At 42.3% G+C, this 22,041-nt stretch overlaps 1 protein-coding gene across 8 annotated transcripts in view; it reads left to right on the top strand.

Moving 5' to 3' along the window:
- atosb (atos homolog b) overlaps window positions 1–22,041 on the top strand; it is a 188,401-nt gene that overhangs the window by 159,492 nt on the left and 6,868 nt on the right. For all 8 annotated transcript variants that reach the window (XM_070868444.1, XM_070868443.1, XM_070868441.1 and 5 more), the window contains 4 exons: window positions 8,054–8,153; window positions 9,872–10,030; window positions 11,794–11,862; window positions 20,753–20,949. In XM_070868444.1, the coding sequence (XP_070724545.1) occupies window positions 8,054–8,153; window positions 9,872–10,030; window positions 11,794–11,862; window positions 20,753–20,949 (525 nt within the window). The remainder of the gene's footprint in view (window positions 1–8,053; window positions 8,154–9,871; window positions 10,031–11,793; window positions 11,863–20,752; window positions 20,950–22,041) is intronic.

Here is a 22,041-nt window from a genome sequence, read left to right as displayed (position 1 = left end):
TCAGCCAGAGAAAACATCCTCCCTGTCAAGCCCTGTAAGAATTTTGTATGTTTCAATGAGATCACCTCTCATTCTTCTAAACTCTAGAGAATATAGGCTCTATATAATTGCAGTAAGACTTCTTTAATCTTGTACTCAAATCTGTTAGACTAGCTGATATAAAGATACCTACTTTTATCTTTCTCTCCCCATTTAAACAGTTATTACATTGGCTACCAGTCTCCCAACACAAGTTGCAATCTAAAGAGGATTGAAAAATTGTGGCCAGACTCTGCTATTTCCACTTTGACTTCCTTCAACAGCTGAGGGTGCTTGCCATCGGGGCTATGTGACTTTCCACTTTTGAGTTCTGCTAATTTTTTCAAGCCATTTCATTTTAAACAGTGATACAGATCTAGCAATTGTTCCACAGTCTCCTCTAGCTTATCTACATTCTCATTTCTTTGACTTTTTTTGTATTTCTACTCCTCATGCTTCTTTATATATGCTTTCTGCTTCTTCACTTTTTGTTTTCCCTTTCCCACAGGAGTTGTTATTTTTTAAGTGAAGTCATTGGTCCTGGCCAAGTTCAGGTGGAGCCTGTCAGGCCTCTATTGTCCCAAAACTGGTCCCAATCTGCTTAGAATTCTGGTATCATCTTTTCAACCACACACAATTCCCTATTATTTCTGTACTGACTAGTGCAGGATGCGGAGTGTAATCCTGAGATTACAATCCTTCAGTACCTGTTCTTTAGTCTGTCTCCTAGTTCCTTGAACTCCCTTAGCAGGATCTCAATTCTATTCCATTGGTTCCAACATAGAAACATAGAAACATAGGAAATAGGTGCAGGAGTAGGCCATTCGGCTCTTCTAGCCTGCACCGCCATTCAATGAGTTCATGGCTGAACATGCAACTTCAGTACCCCATTCCTGCTTTCTCACCATACCCCTTGATCCCCCTAGTAGTAAGGACTTCATCTAACTCCTTTTTGAATATATTTAGTGAATTGGCCTCAACAACTTTCTGCGGTAGAGAATTCCACAGGTTCACCACTCTCTGGGTGAAGAAATTCCTCCTCATCTCGGTCCTAAATGGCTTACCCCTTATCCTTAGACTGTGTCCCCTGGTTCTGGACTTCCCCAACATTGGGAACATTCTTCCTGCATCTAACCTGTCTAACCCCGTCAGAATTTTAAACGTTTATGAGGTCCCCTCTCATTCTTCTGAACTCCAGTGAATACAAGCCCAGTTGATCCAGTCTTTCTTGATAGGTCAGTCCCGCCATCCCAGGAATCAGTCTGGTGAACCTTCGCTCACTCTCTCAATAGCAAGAATGTCCTTCCTCAGGTTAGGAGACCAAAACTGTACACAATACTCCAGGTGTGGCCTCACCAAGGCCCTGTACAACTGTAGCAACACCTCCCTGCCCCTGTACTCAAATCCCCTCGCTATGAAGGCCAACATGCCATTTGCTTTCTTAACCGCCTGCTGTACCTGCATGCCAACCTTCAATGACTGATGTACCATGACACCCAGGTCTCTTTGCACCTCCCCTTTTCCTAATTTGTCACCATTCAGATAATAGTCTGTCTCTCTGTTTTTACCACCAACATGAACTATGACTTCTGACTGTTTCTCTTCCCTATCCAAAATCCCACTCTGTGAATTCCCTTAGCTTGGCAATTCGGAGGCCATTTGGGACCCTTGGCTGTGGCTATAAAAGCCCCTGTGTATTCCCCGCTTACAGATTCCCTAATACTACTGTGCTTGTGCACTTCCCTCTCATTCTGGCAACCATTTGTTCCATGGTGCTGCTGCTTTGCTCGTGGTTGCCTTCCCCTGAGTTGTCATTGATATTCAGCCTATTCATCAATATTCAGCCTATTCATCAATGCAACACTCTTGAGATCCTTGCATTGTCTCCAGTCTCCTCCTCTTACCCTGATGGCTGGTTACCCATTTCCCTTCCCTTCCTCACTGACAAGTTATTATTTAAATGGAGAAAGATTGCAAAGTGCCGCGGGACCTGGGGGTACTTGTGCATGAAACACAAAAAGATAGTATGAAGGTACAGTAAGTGATCAGGAAGGCGAATGGAATCTTGGCCTTTATTGCAAAGGGGATGGAGTACAAAAGCAGGGAAGTCTTACTACAGCTATATAAGGTATTGGTGAGGCCACACCTGGAATACAGCATGCAGTTTTGGTTTCCATATTTACAAAAGGATATACTTGCTTTGGAGGCAGTTCAGAGAAGGTTCACTAGGCTGCATTCAGGGGATGAGGGGGTTGACTTATGAGGAAAGGTTGAGTAGGTTGGGCCTCTACTCATTGGAATTAGGAAGAATGAGAGGTGTTTTTATCGAAATGTATAAGATTATGAGGGGGCTTGACAGGGTGGATACAGAGAGGATGTTTCCACTGATGGGGGAGACTAGAACTAGAGGGTACGATCTTAGAAACAGAGATGAGGAGAAATTTCTTAGGGTTGTAAATCTGTGGAATTCGCTGCCTTAGAGAACTGTGGAAGCTGGGACATTGAATAAATTTAAAACAGAAATAGACAGATTGTTAAGCAATAAAGGGATAAGGGGTTATGGGGAGCGCCGGGGAAGTGGAGCTGAGTTCATGATCAGATCAGCCATGATCTTATTGAATGGCGGAGCAGGCTCAAGGGACCGTATGGCCTACTCCTGTTTCTATTTCTTATTTTCTTATAACGCGCACTGTCTGTGGGGTAACCACCTCCTGGAGAGGGTTTAAAATAATTTGGCAGGGGGAGGGGCACCAGGACGCAGCAGCAAAGAGGAGAGACACGTGCACAGAAAACTAGGAGGGCCAAATAGCAACAGAACAAAAAATAGTGTAGGAAGAGCAGGAATTGTATGGAGGAACAAAGCAAAGCCAACTAGCGTGATGTTGGAATGCATGAATGATAGAAATACAGTTAGTGAGTTACAGGTGTAAGTTGCCACACTGGGTTATGATTATAGTGGCTATAATGGAGAGCTAATTGAAACATGGTCAGGAATGGGAACTAATCATTCCTGGCTACAATGTATTCAAGAGGGATAGGGAAGGAAAAAAGACTGGGGTAGGGTAAACGGGGTGGTTGGTTGGGTGGCAGTATTCATCAAGGATAATACTACAGTTCTACAGAGTGACGATATACTAGTGGGTTCAGAGACTTAATCTATTTGGTTCGAGTTGAGGAACAAAAAGAGAGTTGTTACATTGCTGGGTGTTTACTATAAACATAGACATCGAAAATAAGTGCAGGAGTAGGCCATTCGGCCCTTCGGGCCTGCACCACTATTCAATATGATCATGGTTGATCATGCAACTTCAGTACCCCATTCCTTACCCCTTCATTCCTTTAGCTGTAAGGGCCACATCCAACTCCCTTTTGAATATATCTAACGAACTGGCCTCAACAATTTTCTGTGGTAGAGAATTCCACAGGTTCACAATTCTTTGAGTGAAGAAGTTTCTCCTCATCTCGGTCCTAAATGGCATGTATATTGTAAATAGCTGGAGTCCCAGCACTAAACCTTGTGATAGCCCACTGGTCACTGCCTGCCATTCTGAAAAGGACCTGTTTGTTCCTACTCTTGGCTCCCTGTCTGCCACCCAGTTCTCTATCCACATCAGTACATTACCCCCAATACCATGTGCTTTAATTTTGCACACCAAACAGTAGTAGTGAGGTTGGGGACAGCATCAAACAAGAAATTAGGGAGGAATGCAATAGAGGTACAGCAGTTATCATGGGCGACTTTAATCTACATATAGATTGGGCTAATCAAACTGGTAGCAATACGGTGGAGGAGGATTTCCTGGAGTGTATTACGGATAGTTTTCTAGACCAATATGTCGAGGAACCAACTAGAGGGCTGGCCATCCTAGACTGGGTGATGTGTAATGAGAAAGGACGAATTAGCAATCTTGTTATGCGAGGCCCCATGGGGAAGAGTGACCATAATATGATAGAATTCTTTATTAAGATGGAGAGTGACACAGTTAATTCAGAGACTAGGGTCCTGAACTTAAGGAAAGGTAACTTTGATGGTATGAGACGTGAATTGGCTAGAATAGACTGGCGAATTATACTTAAAGGGTTGACATGGATCGGCAATGGCAAACATTTAAAGATCACATGGATGAACTTCAGCAATTGTACATTCCTGTTTGCAGTAAAAAATAAAACTGGGAAGATGGCTCAACCGTGGCTAACAAGGAAAATTAAGGATAGTGTCATATCCAAGGAAGAGGCATATAAATGAGTCAGAAAAAGCTACAAACCTGAGGACTGGGACAAATTTAGAATTCAGCAGAGGAGGACAAAGGGTTTAATTAGGAGGGGGAAAATAGAGTACGAGAGGAAGCTTGCGGGGAACACACAAACTGACTGCAAAAGCTTCAATAGATATGTGAAGAGAAAAAGATTAGTGAAGACAAACGTAGGTTCCTTGCAATCAGATTCAGGTGAATTTATAATAGGGAACAAAGAAATGGCAGACCAGTTGAACAAATACTTTGGTTCTGTCTTCACGAAGGAAGACACAAATAACGTTCCGGAAGCACTAGGGGACCAAGGGTCTAGTGAGAAGGAGGAACTGAAGGATATCCTTATTAGGCGGGAAATTGTGTTAGGGAAATTGATGGGATTGAAGGCCGATAAATCCCCGTGGCCTGATAGTCTACATTCCGGAGTACTTAAGGAAGTGGCCCTAGAAATAGTGGATGCATTGGTGATCATTTTCCAACAGTCTATCGACTCTGGATCAGTCCCTATGGATTGGAGGGTGGCTAATATAACACCACTTTTTAAAAAGGAGGGAGAAAGAAAACATGTATTTATAGACCGGTTAGCCTGACATCAGTAATGGGTAAAATGTTGAAATCAATTATTAAAGATGAAATAGCAGCGCATTTGGAAAGCAGTGACAAGATCGGTCCAAGTCAACATGGATTTATGAAAGGGAAATCATGCTTGACAAATCTTCTGGAATTTTTTGAGGATGTAACTAGTCGAGTGGATGAGGGAGAACCAGTGGATGTGGTGTATTTGGACTTTCAAAAGGCTTTTGACAAGGTCCCACCTGGAGTCTCGATTGTAGCCGCAGAAACGCCTATCTATTCCCCTTACAATAAAATCCCCTACCACTTTCGCTCTCCCACTCTTTTTCCTGCCCTCCTGTGCAGCAGAGCCACCCATGGTGCCATGAACTTGGCTGCTGCTGCCTTCCCCTGATGACCCCTCTCCCCCAACAGTACCCAAAGCAATATATCTGTTTTGGAGAGAGATGACCGCAGGGGACTCCTGCTCTGCCTGATGGTCACTCATTCCCTATCTGTCTTTGTAACCTTTACCTGCGGTGTGACCAACTCACTAAACGTGCTATTCACGACATCCTCAGCATCGCGGATGCTCCAGAATGAATCCATGCGCAGCTCCAGTGCCGCAATGCGGTCTGTCAGGAGCTGCAGCTGAACACACATCCTTCACACATAGTAGTCAGCGACACTGGAAGTGTCCCTGATTTCCCACATAGCACAGGAGGAGCATGACATGGGTCTGGGCTCTCCTGCCATGACTTAACCCTTAAATTCAATTTAAATTAAAATTATAGACCCCCAAATAGTGACCGGGAGATCAAGGAGCAAACCTGTTGGGGAAATTTCAGAGAAATCTAAAAATATTAGAGCAATAATAGTAGTGGGCTTCAATTACCCTAATATAGATTGGGAAAAAAATAAACAGCAAGGAAGTGAAGAATTCCTAAAACGTGTACAGGAGAACTTCCTTAATCAGTATGTTTCCAGCCCAACAAGGAAGGAAGCAGTGCTGGATCTAGTTATGGGGAATGAAGTGGGGCAACTTGGAGTGTGTTGGAGTGGGAGAACATCTGGTTAATAGTGATCATACTTTAATTAGGAAAGTTTCCATAAAATAATTTCCATAAAATAATTATGGAAAGGAACAAAGAAATCAAAGCTGAAAATACCCAACCGGAAGAGAACCAATTTCAATGATTTGAGAAGGAATCTAGCGCAGGTGGACTGGAAACAGATTGACCAGGAAAATAGTAAATGAGCAATGGCAGGCCTTCTCGGCAGAGATAGTTTGGGTATAAACAAAACATATTCCCATAAGGAGGAAAGATAGGGTATCCAAAGCTAGAGCTCCCTGGATGACACAGGAAATAGAGGTTCAAATAAAACAGAAAAAAGAGGTTTATGATGATTGTCAGGTACAGAATACAGTTGAAAACCTGGCATAATACAGAGAATGCAGGGAGAAATTGAAAAAGGATACAAGAAGGGCAAAAGTAGTAGTGAATGGATGTTTTCTGACTGGAGAAAAGTATGCCATGGGGGGGATCCCTCAGGGGTCAGTATTAGGACTTGTATTTTTTTTCTTGTATCATATAATTGACCTGGACTTTGGTAGAGGAGTACAATTTTTAAGTTTGCAGATGATGCAAAGCTTGGCCGTTATTGCTAGTTGTTCTTTTGCTCTTGGTGCCATATCTGCTGCACCTGTCTGGGGAATTGTTACAAATTTAGGGTCTTACCTTAGATATTCTGGCGGGTACAATGGTGCTAGATACTTCTGCACACAGCATGAACATCTTGCTTCTGGGATATGCCTGCCCAATATCAAACTATGCAATAGTATAACCCAAAGGAGTAGCAATAGTATATCCCCTTGTGATCTGAACCGGATATTTGCTTTTCACACCGACCATGCGCCCCGCCCCGCCTCTTTCATCTCTGAAATCTTTTCAAAGACGAACCGAAAAAACACCTCATGAGACGAAGCCGGATCTCAATCATTAAGCTGCTTTATTTCCCTGACCGAAAGGGAACATACAGAGTAACAGTAATGACAGATTCGCTAATATCAATCAGTACAAGTTGTCTTTGCCCAATAATAGAAAAATAATGGGCCGTAATTTGCGGCCCCTATGGGTGCGTACGAGGTGTGCATGCACGCTAGGTTTAGGCATCCAAAGTGCATGCGCTAAAACCCAGAAGTTGCGATCTGTCAAGAATTTTCTTAACAGATTGGACTCATTCCTGGAAAAAGGACCTCCGTCGGTGGCGAGTTGGGCTATTTGCCCAACTTCTGCCCAGCAAATGCCGGTGAAATTCTTACGCCTGGTGCTTTTACCAGCATAAGTCTTTTAAAGGACAGAAAAAAAAAATTTCAATAATTTATACATTTAAAACCTGTGATATAAACAAGTTTATTTTTAGACCCTTTAAAATATGTAAATTTATTTTTCAAAACATTACATTTTTGTTTTAAATATTGAATTAAATTTAATTTTGATTTCATTTTAAATGTGACGTTTTTTAAACTTATTTTAAGTGTACATGTATTTTGGGGGTATTCCCATTCATACTTCTGGGGGTTCCGTACATACGGAATGCCCATAATTATGCATTGTGATCCCCCTTCTTTCATTGGACCGGCCCATGTGATCCCAGGGGTGCTTTTAAACAGCTTGCGCCCCTGGGATATGTGGGTCTCTACGCAAGTCTACGCCTAGACATCCAGGAGCACAAGTGTCCGAACCTCCAGGACCATCAGGTAAGTGCATAGATATTTTGCAGGTCGGAGGCATCTGCTTGTGGGAAACCTCCTACCGCAATTTCAGGGCAAAAGAATCTAGCTTCACTGCGTCAATGCGTCATTTTCCTTGGCTTAAACAAAGTAACTCCTGAGTACCCTCCTAAATTCACCTCCTGAACGTGGCCAAAGCTTGCCCTTTCAGCTTTCTGTTTCAAAAATCTGTTTGTCTGTATCTCTTTGTTTTTATCACCATCTTCAGAGCAAGAAGGAAAGCCTGCAAGACCTTGTCAATCCTGCAGAGTGCATGGGACCAGAAACTCCTATGGGGAAGCGATCAAAATAAAAAAGTTTACTTTTCCATTTCTATTAATTTAACAAATAGGAATTTGTTATTTTGTTAATGGCTGAAATTTTAAAAATAAAACTTGCTAACTTGACTAAAATATAGTAACAAAAAATATCTTTATGATGCCTATATTTTACTCTTCAGGAGACACCTACGGAGTGCATTTGCAGGCGAATCTAGCAAGTTTTCATCAAGAAGCAGCACAAGTTCTTCTATTAGCCGTTCATTGCTTGGAAATTTTGAGGTATAAACTCATAGCATTGCCAACTCTGGGCGGATATATTCCAGGGTGGTCATCACGTGACTTCTCCCTGCCAATCCAGGGCTGGTTATGAAAAGGAATGATTTAATTATTCTGTTTTTTTACTCCTTCCTCATTGGTAATTACCAACCAAGGGCATAGCTAGAAATATGTTTTATCCATCTGCTGGGAAGGGGAAAATGAATGCCATGCCTTGCTCCAATTTGCTGCTGTTCCAGTCATTCGGTAACATACCAGAGTCTGACACTTAAGCTCGTGATCTCGCATCTATGACAGGCGCAGAGTCCCAGAGTGCAGAGCGGCAAAGAAGTATCCCTACCTCTAAAACAGCTCCGTTAGTGCACACACCCAGAATGTTGCACTAGCATAACGGCCTATCGGGTATGTGGTGGTTGATAGTTGGTGTGACATAACAAGTTTTAGTTTTAATTTTAATTAAACGCTTTCCTTGGATGGAACAACAAGTACAACTAATTTGGCAGAGTGTAGAGGAAGGAAAAAGAAATGGAAAAATCCCCTATAACAGAAGAGTATGGAGTATGGGGAGTTTTGCTATAACTGTTCATTTACTGAATGTAAAATAAAACAGCTTAATGATTCGTAGCTGCCCTCATCTCTGAAATGCTGATCAGTGCACTTTTCACAATACTGGAGAAGCACAGTAGGGCACATGCAAGGATTATGATATCCAGTTGATACAAGGGGTTCTCATTATTGCATCCCCAGGAAAGTACTGAGACAAATGCGTATTGTGGAAATTACTGTATGAGAGGTGTCTGTTAACATTAGGAGCAGTTGGGCAGTGCCACATACTTATTTATGGTATGTGGGGTTCAACTGTGAAGTCTACAAGTTTCCATATTGCTCCAAATTGGCCCTGGTAGAAAACAAAGTCAGTCAAGTTTGCAATTGTGGTATGAAGTGAATGTCCAATTCATCCAATTTGTATACTTGTTCAAGGAGGCGGCTCACCACCATCTTCTCGAGGGCAACTAGGGATTGGCAATAAATGCTGGCCTTGTCAGCGACGCCCACATCCCAGGAACAAATAAATAACTAAATACACCTCCAAAAGCATGGTGTAAAAAATTAACAAATATAATCAGAGCCATGTTTAACAGGTTTGAATAATGGATATGACTCCATTGAATGAATGCTGTTAGTTTAGTTTTTCTAGTTTAATTTGTTAATTATTTTTAAAAGATGTTACAATTTGAGTCACAAAACTGTAGAGGAATTCTATCCTACAACAAATGAAACATATTGGCATAGTGAATGAAAATTGAATATGATTTTTAAATTTATTTTTAGCTGATGGGAAACTCTTATTTTTCCCTCCTCGGGTTGTGGACAAACTTGGCATAAGGACAGGCAACTTGATTCCTTGTTTCTGCCAACATTACTGTGAACAGTCTGCCGGGAGGCGGCGAGTAGCCAGAGAACTGTTCTCCTTTGGTTTTCACTTTCCAAGTTTATGATCTCCATTTTACACAACAACAGGGGGCTCAAAATGTAATTCTGCCATTGCCATGTTACTCCAATGTTTTATGTTATGATACTACAATGCTAAGATTTTAGAAATATACAGGAATAGGCAATGCTCTACATTTTTTTTATGTAATGCGACCCATTCATTCATCATAATATGAAAGCTATAACCTACATGTTTGTATCAGTAATGCCTTTTTATCTCATTTCAGGAATCCCTGTTAAAAGGCAGATTTGCACCATCAGGAAGAATTGAAGGTTTTACAGCTGAACTTGGAGCAAGCGGATCATACTGCCCACAGCATGTAACACTACCTGTGGATGTATCATATTATAACATTTCTGAACACAGTGCCCCATCACCATTCCTGGTAAGAGAATGCCTTGTGGATATTATATCTGTTGGGATTACTGTTAAGTGTTAGCCTTGGTCCATTTGGCACCACTCTGCCTCTGAATCAGAAGGTTTTGGGTTCAAGTCCCTCTTGAGCACAAAAATCTAGACTGACACTTCAATGCAGTTCTGAGGGAGTGCTGCCCTGTCGGTGGTGCCGTCTTTCAGATGAGATGTTAAACCGAGGCCCTATCTGCCTTCTCAAATGGATCTAAAAGATTCCTCGATATTATTTCAAGGAAGCGCAAGGGAGTTCTCCCCAGTGTCCTGACCAATATTTATCCCTCAACCAACAGCACTGAACCAGATTATCTGGTCATTGCTGTGTGCAAATTAGCTGCCACGTTTCCTAGATTACAACCGTGACTGCATTTCAAAAATACTTCATTGGCTGAAAAACACTTGACGTTTTGAGGTCATGAAAGGCGCTATATAAAATGCAAATCTCTTTTTTTTTTTTCTTCCTGTTTATAATTCAGATTCAATACTGGTTTTAGTCATCCTATTCCAAACCTTTTAATTCTGTTAAATATAATTTATGATGAATTGGGTCGATATTTTATTTGTGTTTATCTCCATATCTAAAGGACAACTTATGTTCTTCATTAAGGAACTGAACAACAACAACAACAACAACTTATATTTATATAGCGCCTTTAACGTAGTAAAACGTCCCAAGGTGCTTCATAGGAGTATTATGAGACAAAAATTTACACCAAGCCACATAAGGAGAAATTAGAGTAGCTGACTAAAAGCTTAGTCAAAGAGGTAGGTTTTAAGGCTTGGACTGTTTTCCATAGATAAAGTATTTTGATGTCGCCTATACCAGAATCCCTGAAATTTGCTATTTCCACAAAGCTCTGAATTTTGAGGTTCTGGTACAATTGTCCACGGTTAACGTTGTTGCAATAGCTGTTTACAAATTAGGCTTTAATTTTTTTAATGCCGATGACACTATAGCCCAGAAGTGCAATGATGCTGTGCCAATCTTTTGTGCGCCTAAGCTTCCAATATTCTGGGAAGAAGTGAACACTCATTATGAGCCAAAAGTAGGTAGCCCTCCATATTGGTATAGACATAAAAGTTGATGTCTAGGGCCCATCAAGCATTCGGTCCTTTGCATATGTAAATAAGAGAGATAATGCCTGTTTGAGACCCCCTCTGTCACATTGGATTGCCCTGAGGCAGCCAGCGCCAGCTGCATTCAGGAAAACCAAGTCAACCTATAGCCTAATAAGCGCTCCTTAAAGGGACTACTGCAGACCGGCACGATAAAAGGTTAAAAAAATGTTTAAGAATTTACCTGAAAATGAAGCTGGGAGCAGCTCTGGTTCTGGCCTCAGTTCCATTCTCGAATGTTGTACATCTCCCAGATGACCTCTTCCCACAGAGTTCCACCCACCTGCCATTTTGCTGTGTGCCACAGGCCTTGTATTTTTAAAATATTTTAAAAACCTATTTTAAAAATATTAAATATTTATTTTTGAACTTGTTAACTCTAGACACAGAAAAACTGGGTATGAATTTGATCAATGCTTAGATTCCTGCCTATATACCTCAACCCTAATTAAGGGTCTCCACTGTTGCATTGTCAACATTTTATTAATGGTCTGATTTATTGTAGAGTTTCAAATAAATGCTAAATTTGGGGCATCTCAAGGAGAGGATTCTTCACTCTTGGGAAGGGGAAACATTCCAACTTTGTTAATGTATTTGCTTTCCTATTTCTCTTTCAATTAGGGTGTGATAAATCTGGAATCTTTGGGAAAGAAAGGTTACAATGTCCCCAAAGCAGGAACTATCCAAGTGGTGAGTTTGGTCAGCTTATAACTTTTTACAAATCCTTTTAAGGGCATTGAGCATACCCATATGCGTCAAATTAAAGCCTCTGACAAGCCCCTCTTCAATTTATGTGTATGCAGTTCTTTTCTTCCAACTTGCAGAAGTAATAATACCTTTAGAAAATGGACTGAAGTAACCACCAGAGCATTTAAGGTATTACAATTGGTTCCCGCCTCTCTGGGCTCAAGAGGAGAAAAAAAAGCAGCCAGGATTTCTCTTTTGCCATTGCATTCCAATAATTTCTGATGATGTGGACATTGAATGATAGGATTAGTCTTTAGGTTCCCAAGGTTGACTAGCTTACCAAAAGATGCTGTTCAGACTCACACATGGAGGTTAGCTGCTTAGAAGGGGTATTGGAAGTCTGCCAACGTCTGTGAGACCATACCCCAGCAAGGTTTTATGCTTTCAGGGGAGAATGGATAAAATCTAGCTGCTTTTTATACACTGCATTTTAAGCTTTGATCTGTAGCTTATTTCTGTCTCTGTACAGAGGTTCATAATGACCCCTCACTTCAGTCTGTTTTTCTCACACATCATCTGAGATGGGAGATGGGGTCCACATGCTGCTTTTTACTCTTCCCTTTTTCCCTTTCCCCTCCAACCCCCCCCCCCCCCCCCCCCCTCCCACAGATCCATTTGTTTTCGGGGGTAGTCAATGATTATTAAAGTTTTGGCATGCATTATCTACACACTGTCACATAATCTTACACTCTTTGCCATTTAAAAAAAAACAGGGACAGTTCTATTTCATTTCTACTTCATTCTATGTCATTGATGGGTGAAAGTCATAACCCATTCAGGATGAACAATCTTTAAGAGATCCCAATAGTATTCTGGCGAACAATATTATGGCAAACTGTACTGTTGGACTTACTATATTGCAAATACATTTGCTCTGCAATATCACCAATACGTTGACTAGAAAAAGATCCAAATGAAGGTTATAACAAACCCCAGATGCTACCTCCAAGAGGAGAACCCACAGCATTCTTGAAGCTGTGCTCTGCAAATGCATTTCTTTCTACTACCACTGTAGGAATGCCCTTTTTAATAAAGATACATTGCTACTATTCCTATGGAAAATAACACATGTATAATTAAAATGCTGCAATTCCTATGATCTGTCTGGCAAGATTGCTTGCAGTCAAATCTCCACTACTGGACTCACTGTAGGGAAATAGTAAGCGTTGGCTGGATGGGTGTAGCCACAACAAAACTGGAGAAACTTGACATCATCCAGGACAGTGCAGTTCACTTAAATAAAGCCCCTACCACTAGACTCTATCACCAACCAGCTCACACTGACTGCAGTATACAGTATTTACAGGATGTACTGCAGCAACTCGCCAAAGTTACTTTGATAGCGCCTCTTTTCTTCTGTGATCTCTATGACCGAGAAGAACAAGGGCTGCAATGTCCTGGGAGCACCTCCAAGTCACACACAATTGGTGCTCTGCTGGTAGGCTGTGTGATTTAAATAGGAACAACTCCAACAGTACCCCTGCGCAAACTCTGTATGGTGGGGGGGGAGTCCCCTCAGCTTTTGCTTGTGACGGCCTCTGCACTTGGATAGGAGGGGTGTTTCTCTACAGGGAGAATGTGCATTCCATATTAGATAAACAAATTCTAGCTGTATGGATGTCTCAGTAGCTTGGCTTGGAGACTGAATGAACAACAAAAAAATTCCATAGTCAGTCAACTAAGCATGTGCCGAGGTGAGACCCAATTTGAGAAAGGTAAATACCTCAAAAAGGAAGAATGCATTGTCCTCAACAAGAATGATCATTGAACACAGTGGGTTTTTTTTGTCCAATTGAGTATTCAAAATCTATTGAGATTCTATTATTAAGCAAAACTAACCTACTCGCCTATATTAGATATTTTACATTTGTATCAATAATAAATCTTTTACTTTCAAAATTTCATTGCTTAATAGTACTTGAATTTACAATTTTTCTTGGGTTACAAAATTCCTATTAGATTAAAATTTGCATGTACTAATTACATGGAATAGTGCTGCATTCATGAATTCTCACTTCTACCAACTAATTTTATTATTCCTTGCCCTATACATATGTTCTTGCTTAACAAATCCTTGCTCGTATGGTAAGTTGGGGGAAGGGAAATTCTCTCGTGTTCTTTGGCGAGGGGAATGAATACACTATAGAAAATCGCTCTATTTCTTTAAATTTTAAATGTTTAAACTAGCACTTTGAATGCTGCATTATATAGTAATTGTGCTGTTTCATTCTGTGCTTAATTTGCTGACTGAAGTGTTTCTTTTTGGCTACTTTTTCTTTTGCACTGTTTTTCCTGTATTTTCTGACATAATTGGAACAAATATTTTACCTTTCACTCACCTCAATAGATTAGCTCTGTTCAATCCAAACACACCTGGATTGGCAGCCATGAATTGTGGTACAATCGCATATAGTATTTCTTTCTTGGAGGAGGCTCAAACATAATATAACATTACTGAAACCGAAATCATAAAAACTATTTAGATGTGTGTTTTTGATGTTTTACAGTGTTCACAAATAAACACTGATTTCAATTGTTTTTGATCAGACTTGAGGTGATCGGTCTAATCTAAAAATTGGAATGCTTAAGTAACTTAAAGAAGGGTAACTTTGAAGGTATGAGGCGTGAATTGGCTAGGATAGATTGGCGAATGATACTTAGGGGGTTGACTGTGGATGGGCAATGGCAGACATTTAGAGACCGCATGGATGAAGTACAACAATTGTACATTCCTGTCTGGCGTAAAAATAAAAAGGGGAAGGTGGCTCAACCGTGGCTATCTAGGGAAATCAGGGATAGTATTAAAGCCAAGGAAGTGGCATACAAATTGGCCAGAAATAGCAGCGAACCTGGGGACTGGGAGAAATTTAGAACTCAGCAGAGGAGGACAAAGGGTTTGATTAGGACAGGGAAAATGGAGTACGAGAAGAAGCTTGCAGGGAACATTAAGGCGGATTGCAAAAGTTTCTATAGGTATGTAAAGAGAAAAAGGTTGGTGAAGACAAACGTAGGTCCCCTGCAGTCAGAATCAGGGGAAGTCATAACGGGGAACAAAGAAATGGCGGATCAATTGAACAAGTACTTTGGTTCGGTATTCACTAAGGAGGATACAAACAACCTTCCGGATATAAAAGGGGTCAGAGGGTCTAGTAAGGAAGAGGAACTGAGGGAAATCTTTATTAGTCGGGAAATTGTGTTGGGGAAATTGATGGGATTGAAGGCCGATAAATCCCCAGGGCCTGATGGACTGCATCCTAGAGTACTTAAGGAGGTGGCCTTGGAAATAGCGGATGCATTGACAGTCATTTTCCAACATTCCATTGACTCTGGATCAGTTCCTATGGAGTGGAGGGTAGCCAATGTAACCCCACTTTTTAAAAAAGGAGGGAGAGAGAAAACAGGGAATTATAGACCGGTCAGCCTGACCTCAGTAGTGGGTAAAGTGATGGAATCAATTATTAAGGATGTCATAGCAGTGCATCTGGAAAATGGTGACATGATAGGTCCAAGTCAGCATGGATTTGTGAAAGGGAAATCATGCTTGACAAATCTTCTGGAATTTTTTGAGGATGTTTCCAGTAAAGTGGACAAGGGAGAACCAGTTGATGTGGTATATTTGGACTTTCAGAAGGCTTTCGACAAGGTCCCACACAAGAGATTAATGTGCAAAGTTAAAGCACATGGGATTGGGGGTAGTGTGCTGACGTGGATTGAGAACTGGTTGTCAGACAGGAAGCAAAGAGTAGGAGTAAACGGGTACTTTTCAGAATGGCAGGCAGTGACTAGTGGAGTGCCGCAAGGTTCTGTGCTGGGGCCCCAGCTGTTTACATTGTACATTAATGATTTAGACGAGGGGATTAAATGCAGTATCTCCAAATTTGCGGATGATACTAAGTTGGGTGGCAGTGTGAGCTGCGAGGAGGATGCTATTAGGCTGCAGAGTGACTTGGATAGGTTAGGTGAGTGGGCAAATGCATGGCAGATGAAGTATAATGTGGATAAATGTGAGGTTATCCACTTTGGTGGTAAAAACAGAGAGACAGACTATTATCTGAATGGTGACAGATTAGGAAAAGGGAAGGTGCAACGAGACCTGGGTGTCATGGTACATCAGTCATTGAAGGTTGGCATGCAGGTACAGCAGGCGGTTAAGAAAGCAAATGGCATGTTGGCCTTCATAGCGAGGGGATTTGAATACAGGGGCAGGGAGGTGTTGCTACAGTTGTACAGGGCCTTGGTGAGGCCACACCTGGAGTATTGTGTACAGTTTTGGTCTCCTAACTTGAGGAAGGACATTCTTGCTATTGAGGGAGTGCAGCGAAGGTTCACCAGACTGATTCCCGGGATGGCGGGACTGACCTATCAAGAAAGATTGGATCAATTGGGATTGTATTCACTGGAGTTCAGAAGAATGAGAGGGGACCTCATAGAAACGTTTAAAATTCTGACGGGTTTAGACAGGTTAGATGCAGAAAGAATGTTCCCAATGTTGGGGAAGTCCAGAACCAGGGGTCACAGTCTGAGGATAAGGGGTAAGCCATTTAGGACCGAGATGAGGAGAAACTTCTTCACCCAGAGAGTGGTGAACCTGTGGAATTCTCTACCACAGAAAGTAGTTGAGGCCAATTCACTAAATATATTCAAAAGGGAGTTAGATGAAGTCCTTACTACTCGGGGGATCAAGGGTTATGGCGAGAAAGCAGGAAGGGGGTACTGAAGTTTCATGTTCAGCCATGAACTCATTGAATGGCGGTGCAGGCTAGAAGGGCTGAATGGCCTGCTCCTGCACCTATTTTCTATGTTTCTATGTTTCTATGTAAATCATTTTGAAACCTGATGGAAAGTTCACAAAAAACATTATAAAGGGAAATAAATCTGGCAGAAGGACTGACTGTGTACTAATCATCCACCTAAGAACATGTTTTCCACTTTACTGAAGCCCTGGCTGGTGGTGAACGTGATGGCTGGGTTTGAGTGCTGAAAACTGCATACAGGACCTGGAAGGAGACTAATTTCTTCTTTATCACATGGATGAGGGCTTCAGCAGCGGATGAGCTGAGGCAAGAGCGGAGACCGGCGATGTTACGGGGATGGAAATAGGCGGTCTTAGTTATGCTGCGGATATGTGGTCGAAAACTCATTTCAGCATTAAATACAACACCAAGGTGGCGAACAGTCTGGTTCAGCCTTAGACAGAAGGTGGAGAGCGATGGAGTCAGTGGCTAGGGAATAGAGTTCGTGGCGGAAACTGAAAACAATGGTTTCAGTCTTCCTAATATTCAATTGGAGAAAATTTCTGCTCGTCCAGAATTGGATAAGCAATCTGACAATTTAGAGACCATGGAGGGGTCGTGAGAAGCGATGGGGAGGTAGAGCTGGGTATCATCAGTGTATATGTGGAAACTGACGCTGTGTTTTCGGATGATGTCGCCAAAGGGTAACATGTAGATGAGACATAGGAGGGGGCCAAGGATAGATCCTTGAGGGACACCAGAGATAACTATGCAGAGGCAGGAAGAGAAGCCATTGCAGATTATTCTCTAGCTATGGTTGAGCATTCATAATGTTAAATATTTTATATTAGAAGCTATTTTAATTGATGGGCTTATTTCTTTTTAACAATCGGTAATAAATTACCATGTGAATCTTGAATGCTATTTTCTACCTCTCTTTCCCTCAAACCCCCCGCCCCCGCCACATCCCCCTGAAATAAACTGGGCAGATGTAAAAGTTTGAGATCGCTGGACACATTTTGTTCACGTGTAATATGTAGTTATTGTCTCCATTAAATATCTGCTTCTGTCTGCCATGCCTATCCCTTATCTTTTTTACAAACGTTCATCATATCTCCGTTCAATTTTCTGTTCTCCAATTAAAACAGAGTAGGAATAAACGGGTTATTTTTGGGTTGGCAGGTAGTAACTAATGGGGCCTCAGCTATTTACAATCAATATCAATGACTTAAATGAAGGGACTGAGTGTAATATATCCAAGTTTGCTGACTACACAAAGTTAGGTGGGAAAGTAAGTTGTGATGAAGATGCAAAGTGGCAGGTTAAGTGAGCGGGCAAGAACATGGACTATAATGTGGAGAAATGTTGTTATCCAATTTGGTAGGAAAAATAGAAAGGCAGAATTTTTTTTAAATGGTGAGAGATTGAAAAATATTGGTATTCAGAGAGACCTGGGTGTCCTTGTACATGAATCACAGAAAGTAAACATGCAGATACAGCACACAATTAGGAAAGCAAATGATAGGTTCGCCTTTATTACAAAAGGATTGGAATACAAGAGTTGAGAAGTATTACTGCAATTATATAGGGACTTGGTAGGACCTGGAGTACGGTGTACAGTCTTGGGGCTAGAAATTGGCCTCCTTTATGCCTCCCGTTTGCCCGCAAAATTACCATGGAGGTTTGCGCCACAATCTCCTGCGTCCCGGAGATTGTGATGTCATCCGGCTGCACAGTGCCCCGGTAGCGCTCCGGACCCGAACTTCCGTTCCACCTCCTGCAGCATCGCTAGGAGTCCGCACCGGCAGCTGCAGGAGGCATTGTTAGGGAGACCAGCCGCTTGGGGAGCGGTATTTAAAGCTAAGGCTGCTTGTGTCACAAAAAATGTTGTTTGGAGCCTTTAGATACATTTTTCACAATTTTCTTCAGCTGCGATTGATGAGCCCTGCTTGGGGCTGATCGTTGCGGATCGAGGCTGCCGTTGGTGAGGAGGGACATCAATTTCATGCAGAGCCTGCAGTAATGGCCCTTCCCTTTTAAGGGAGGGAAGGAGCCTCCGATCCCTGCAGCGCTGCACTGTTACCGCCCCTCTTGCCGGCTTTAGTGGAATTTTGCATTGGTTTCACTTGCGTAGTGCTCGGCAATACTTTTGAGCTACCGCAAATGTTACCACTCAGAACGGGGCGCTACACGCTTTCTCCTCCATGGTCTCCTACCTAAGGAAGGATATACTTCTCTTAGAGAGAGTGCAACAAAGGTTCACCAGACTTATTCCTGGGATGGGGGGGTTGTTCGATGAGGAGACTAAACTATATTCCCTTTAATTTAGAAGAATGAAACAGATAAAATATTGAAAGATATAAAAACATGTAAAATTCTTACAGGACCTGACAGGGTAGATGCTGGGAGGATGTTTCCCCTGGATGGGGAGTCTGTTACAGTTTCAGAATAAGGGGTCAGCCATTTAGGACAGAGAACTTTCTTCACTCAGTGGGTTGTGAATCATTGGAATTCTCTACCCCAGAGGGCTGTGGATGCTCAGTTGTTGAGTATATTCGAGACAGAGATCAATAGATTTTTGGATACTAAGGGAACCAAGGGATGTGGGGATATTGCGGGAAGGTGGGGTTGAGATAGAACATCAGCCATGATCTTATTAAATGGCAAAACGGGCTCAAAAGACTGAATGGCCTACTCCAGCTCCTATTTTTTATGTTCTTGCGTTCTTATGAAGGGAGTTCGATGAATTTTTACCATTGAGCTTTGTTGATGGATAATTTGTAAGCATCAATCTGATAAAGTTAAAGGCTATGGGCTCAAGTTTCGGCCTGAGTTGCTCCTATTTTTTTGGAGCAACTAGTTTAGAATGGAACATCTTAGAAATTGCAATTCTCAACATTTAGTTTGCTCCAGTTCTAGTGAGTTAGAATAGTTCCATTTTAGAACAGATTTTTTTTCCAAAAGGGGGCGTATCCAGCCACTTATGTCTGTTTTGCAAGTTTAGGCAGCGAAAACTTACTCCAAACTAACTTAGAATGGAATAAGTGTAGATTTTTGTATGCTCAGAAAAACCTTGCCTACACTTAGAAATCAGGCGTAGGGAACGAGAGATGGGGGCGGGGGGGGTGGGATTTACAAACATTAAACACTTCACTTTTACAAATAAAGAGCCATCATCAATAATAAATGATAAATAAATAAATAAATAAGCCAATAAATCAATCGGAAAAAAAATTAGAAATTAAAAAAAAAAATTTAAATTAAAAATCACTCAATAAAAAATTATTTCTACGCACCGGGGAGAAGAGAGAGAAGGCGGGGGGAGGAGAAGAGAGAAGGCGGGGGGAGAAGATGATGAAGGGGGGGGTGGAGAAGATGATGAAACGGGGGGGGAGAGAAGACGACAACGAAGCCAGGCCCCGCCGAGGACTTTGGGCAGGGCCCGCACACAGCTGATGCCGGGCCACCGACACAGGCGACCCTTCGGGCAGGGCTCACCCCCGGCGAGATGCAGGGCGGGCGGGCCCCGCCTCCGAAGCCGGGCCTCGCCGAGGACTTTGGGCAGGACCCGCACGCAGCCGATGCCGATGCAGGCGACTCTTCGGGCGGGGCCCACTCCCAGCGAGAGGCCGGGCGGGCGGGCCCCGCTGATGCCGGGCTCTCAGGAGGACTTCGGGCGGGGCCGCCCCCAGCGAGAGGCCAGTGGGGGCGGGCCCCGCCGCCAGGTAAGATGCGTCAGGCCACTCGGCCCGGTAAAAGGGCGACGTGGGATAGGGTCATCGCCCCGGAGACAGAAAGCGCCGGTCGGACCAGGAGCTACTGCGCATGCGCGCACATGCACGCAGCTGCCGGCACTGTTTTTGGCACAGGGCTGTAGCTCCGCCCCCAGTAGCTCCTGCTGTGCCGCGCCGAGCTGGAAATGGGCCTGTAGCTATTGAAGAATCGTGAGGTAAATATTCGTCGCAATTTTTGTTCAATAAATTAGGTGGGACTGTCCAATGTGCGCCGTTCTAGTGGGCGTCTGAAAATTGAGCCCCATGTTTCTTTACTTATGTTGTTGCTTTTGAATTAATACTGTAATAATTGCTGTCCACTTACAGACCTTATTCAACCCAAACAAAACTGTGGTGAAGATGTTTTTAGTGACGTATGACTTCAGCGACATGCCACCAAACCACATTACACTTTTGCGCCACAGGATCTTTCTAGTGCCAGTTGAAGAAAATGAAGGGACTCACGAAAATATGGAAAATTCTGAAGTAAAGAAAAAAGTACTATGTTATTTGATTCATTTGAGGTATGTAGATAATGAAAATAACACGCGTACCTCCTAGCATTAGTGTGATATAGGTTGCTGAAGATTTCCAACAAGAATTTCCAAGCATTAATAGATTTCAAATTCATTTAATTTTAAGCAAGGTTCTCAGCTGAGATTTTGAAAAGTTTAGTTTTAGGTTACCTTTGGTTTTAATTGTAAATTTAACTGTGAAGAGGGGGGAAATTGCAACCAAATCTGACTCTCTTCCTGCTTGATAACTGCACACTGTTCACTATTCAAGGGAATACGGTGATTTTTATTTTGGGGGTCTTGCGACCAGACCATCTCTACTGCCATAGCTAAGATCAGCACAATCTGCACCAATGATGGTTCAAACTAAAACCTCCTCCATCTTTTATAGAATCATAGAATCTTGTAGCACAGAAGGCGGCCATTCGGCCCATCGTATCTGTACCGGCTAAGTAATGCACCTCAGCCTCAGTGCATTTGCCACTGACCTGACCCACCAGTGAAACCATTGTGGTGTAGGTCTTAAATATTTAAACAGCTAAGTTAATTTTGTTTTGAAAATTATTTTATTTCTCAAACAAGTATTTTTGTGAGTCTAATATAAATGGTATGTACACAAAAGCAAAATACTGAGGATGCTGGAGATCTGAAATAAAACAGAAAATGCTGGAAATATTCAGCAGATCAGGCAGAATCTGTGGAGAGAGAAACAGAGCTGAGGTCGATGATCTTTCATCAGAGCCCATATGTGCATAATATACAATCATCCTTACACTATCTTAGTAAATTAACTGAAAAGTGAGTTGATATAGAATCATAGAATCGTTACAGCACAGTAGAAGACCATTCGCCCTGTTGAGCCTGTGCTGGCTCTCTGCAAGAGCTCTTCAGTTAGTCTCAATCATATTCAGCATTTCCCCCAACACACTGTAGAATGATACAACATGGGCTGCCGTTCCCAGTTGTTGTGTTCTTACACACTACAGCAAATCAACATTAGGCACATACTGGAGACAAGGTCACTCTGTGACCTGTACCTTTATTCACAGGACCAAGAAGTGATGACCCTGCATGGGACCTCCCTTTATATACCTGGATGAC

This window comes from Pristiophorus japonicus, chromosome 2 (genome assembly GCF_044704955.1).
Source record: "Pristiophorus japonicus isolate sPriJap1 chromosome 2, sPriJap1.hap1, whole genome shotgun sequence".
Taxonomy (NCBI): Eukaryota; Metazoa; Chordata; class Chondrichthyes; family Pristiophoridae; genus Pristiophorus; species Pristiophorus japonicus.
The sequence above is the reverse complement of the archived record's forward strand: the minus strand, read 5'-3'. Positions and strand labels throughout refer to the sequence as shown.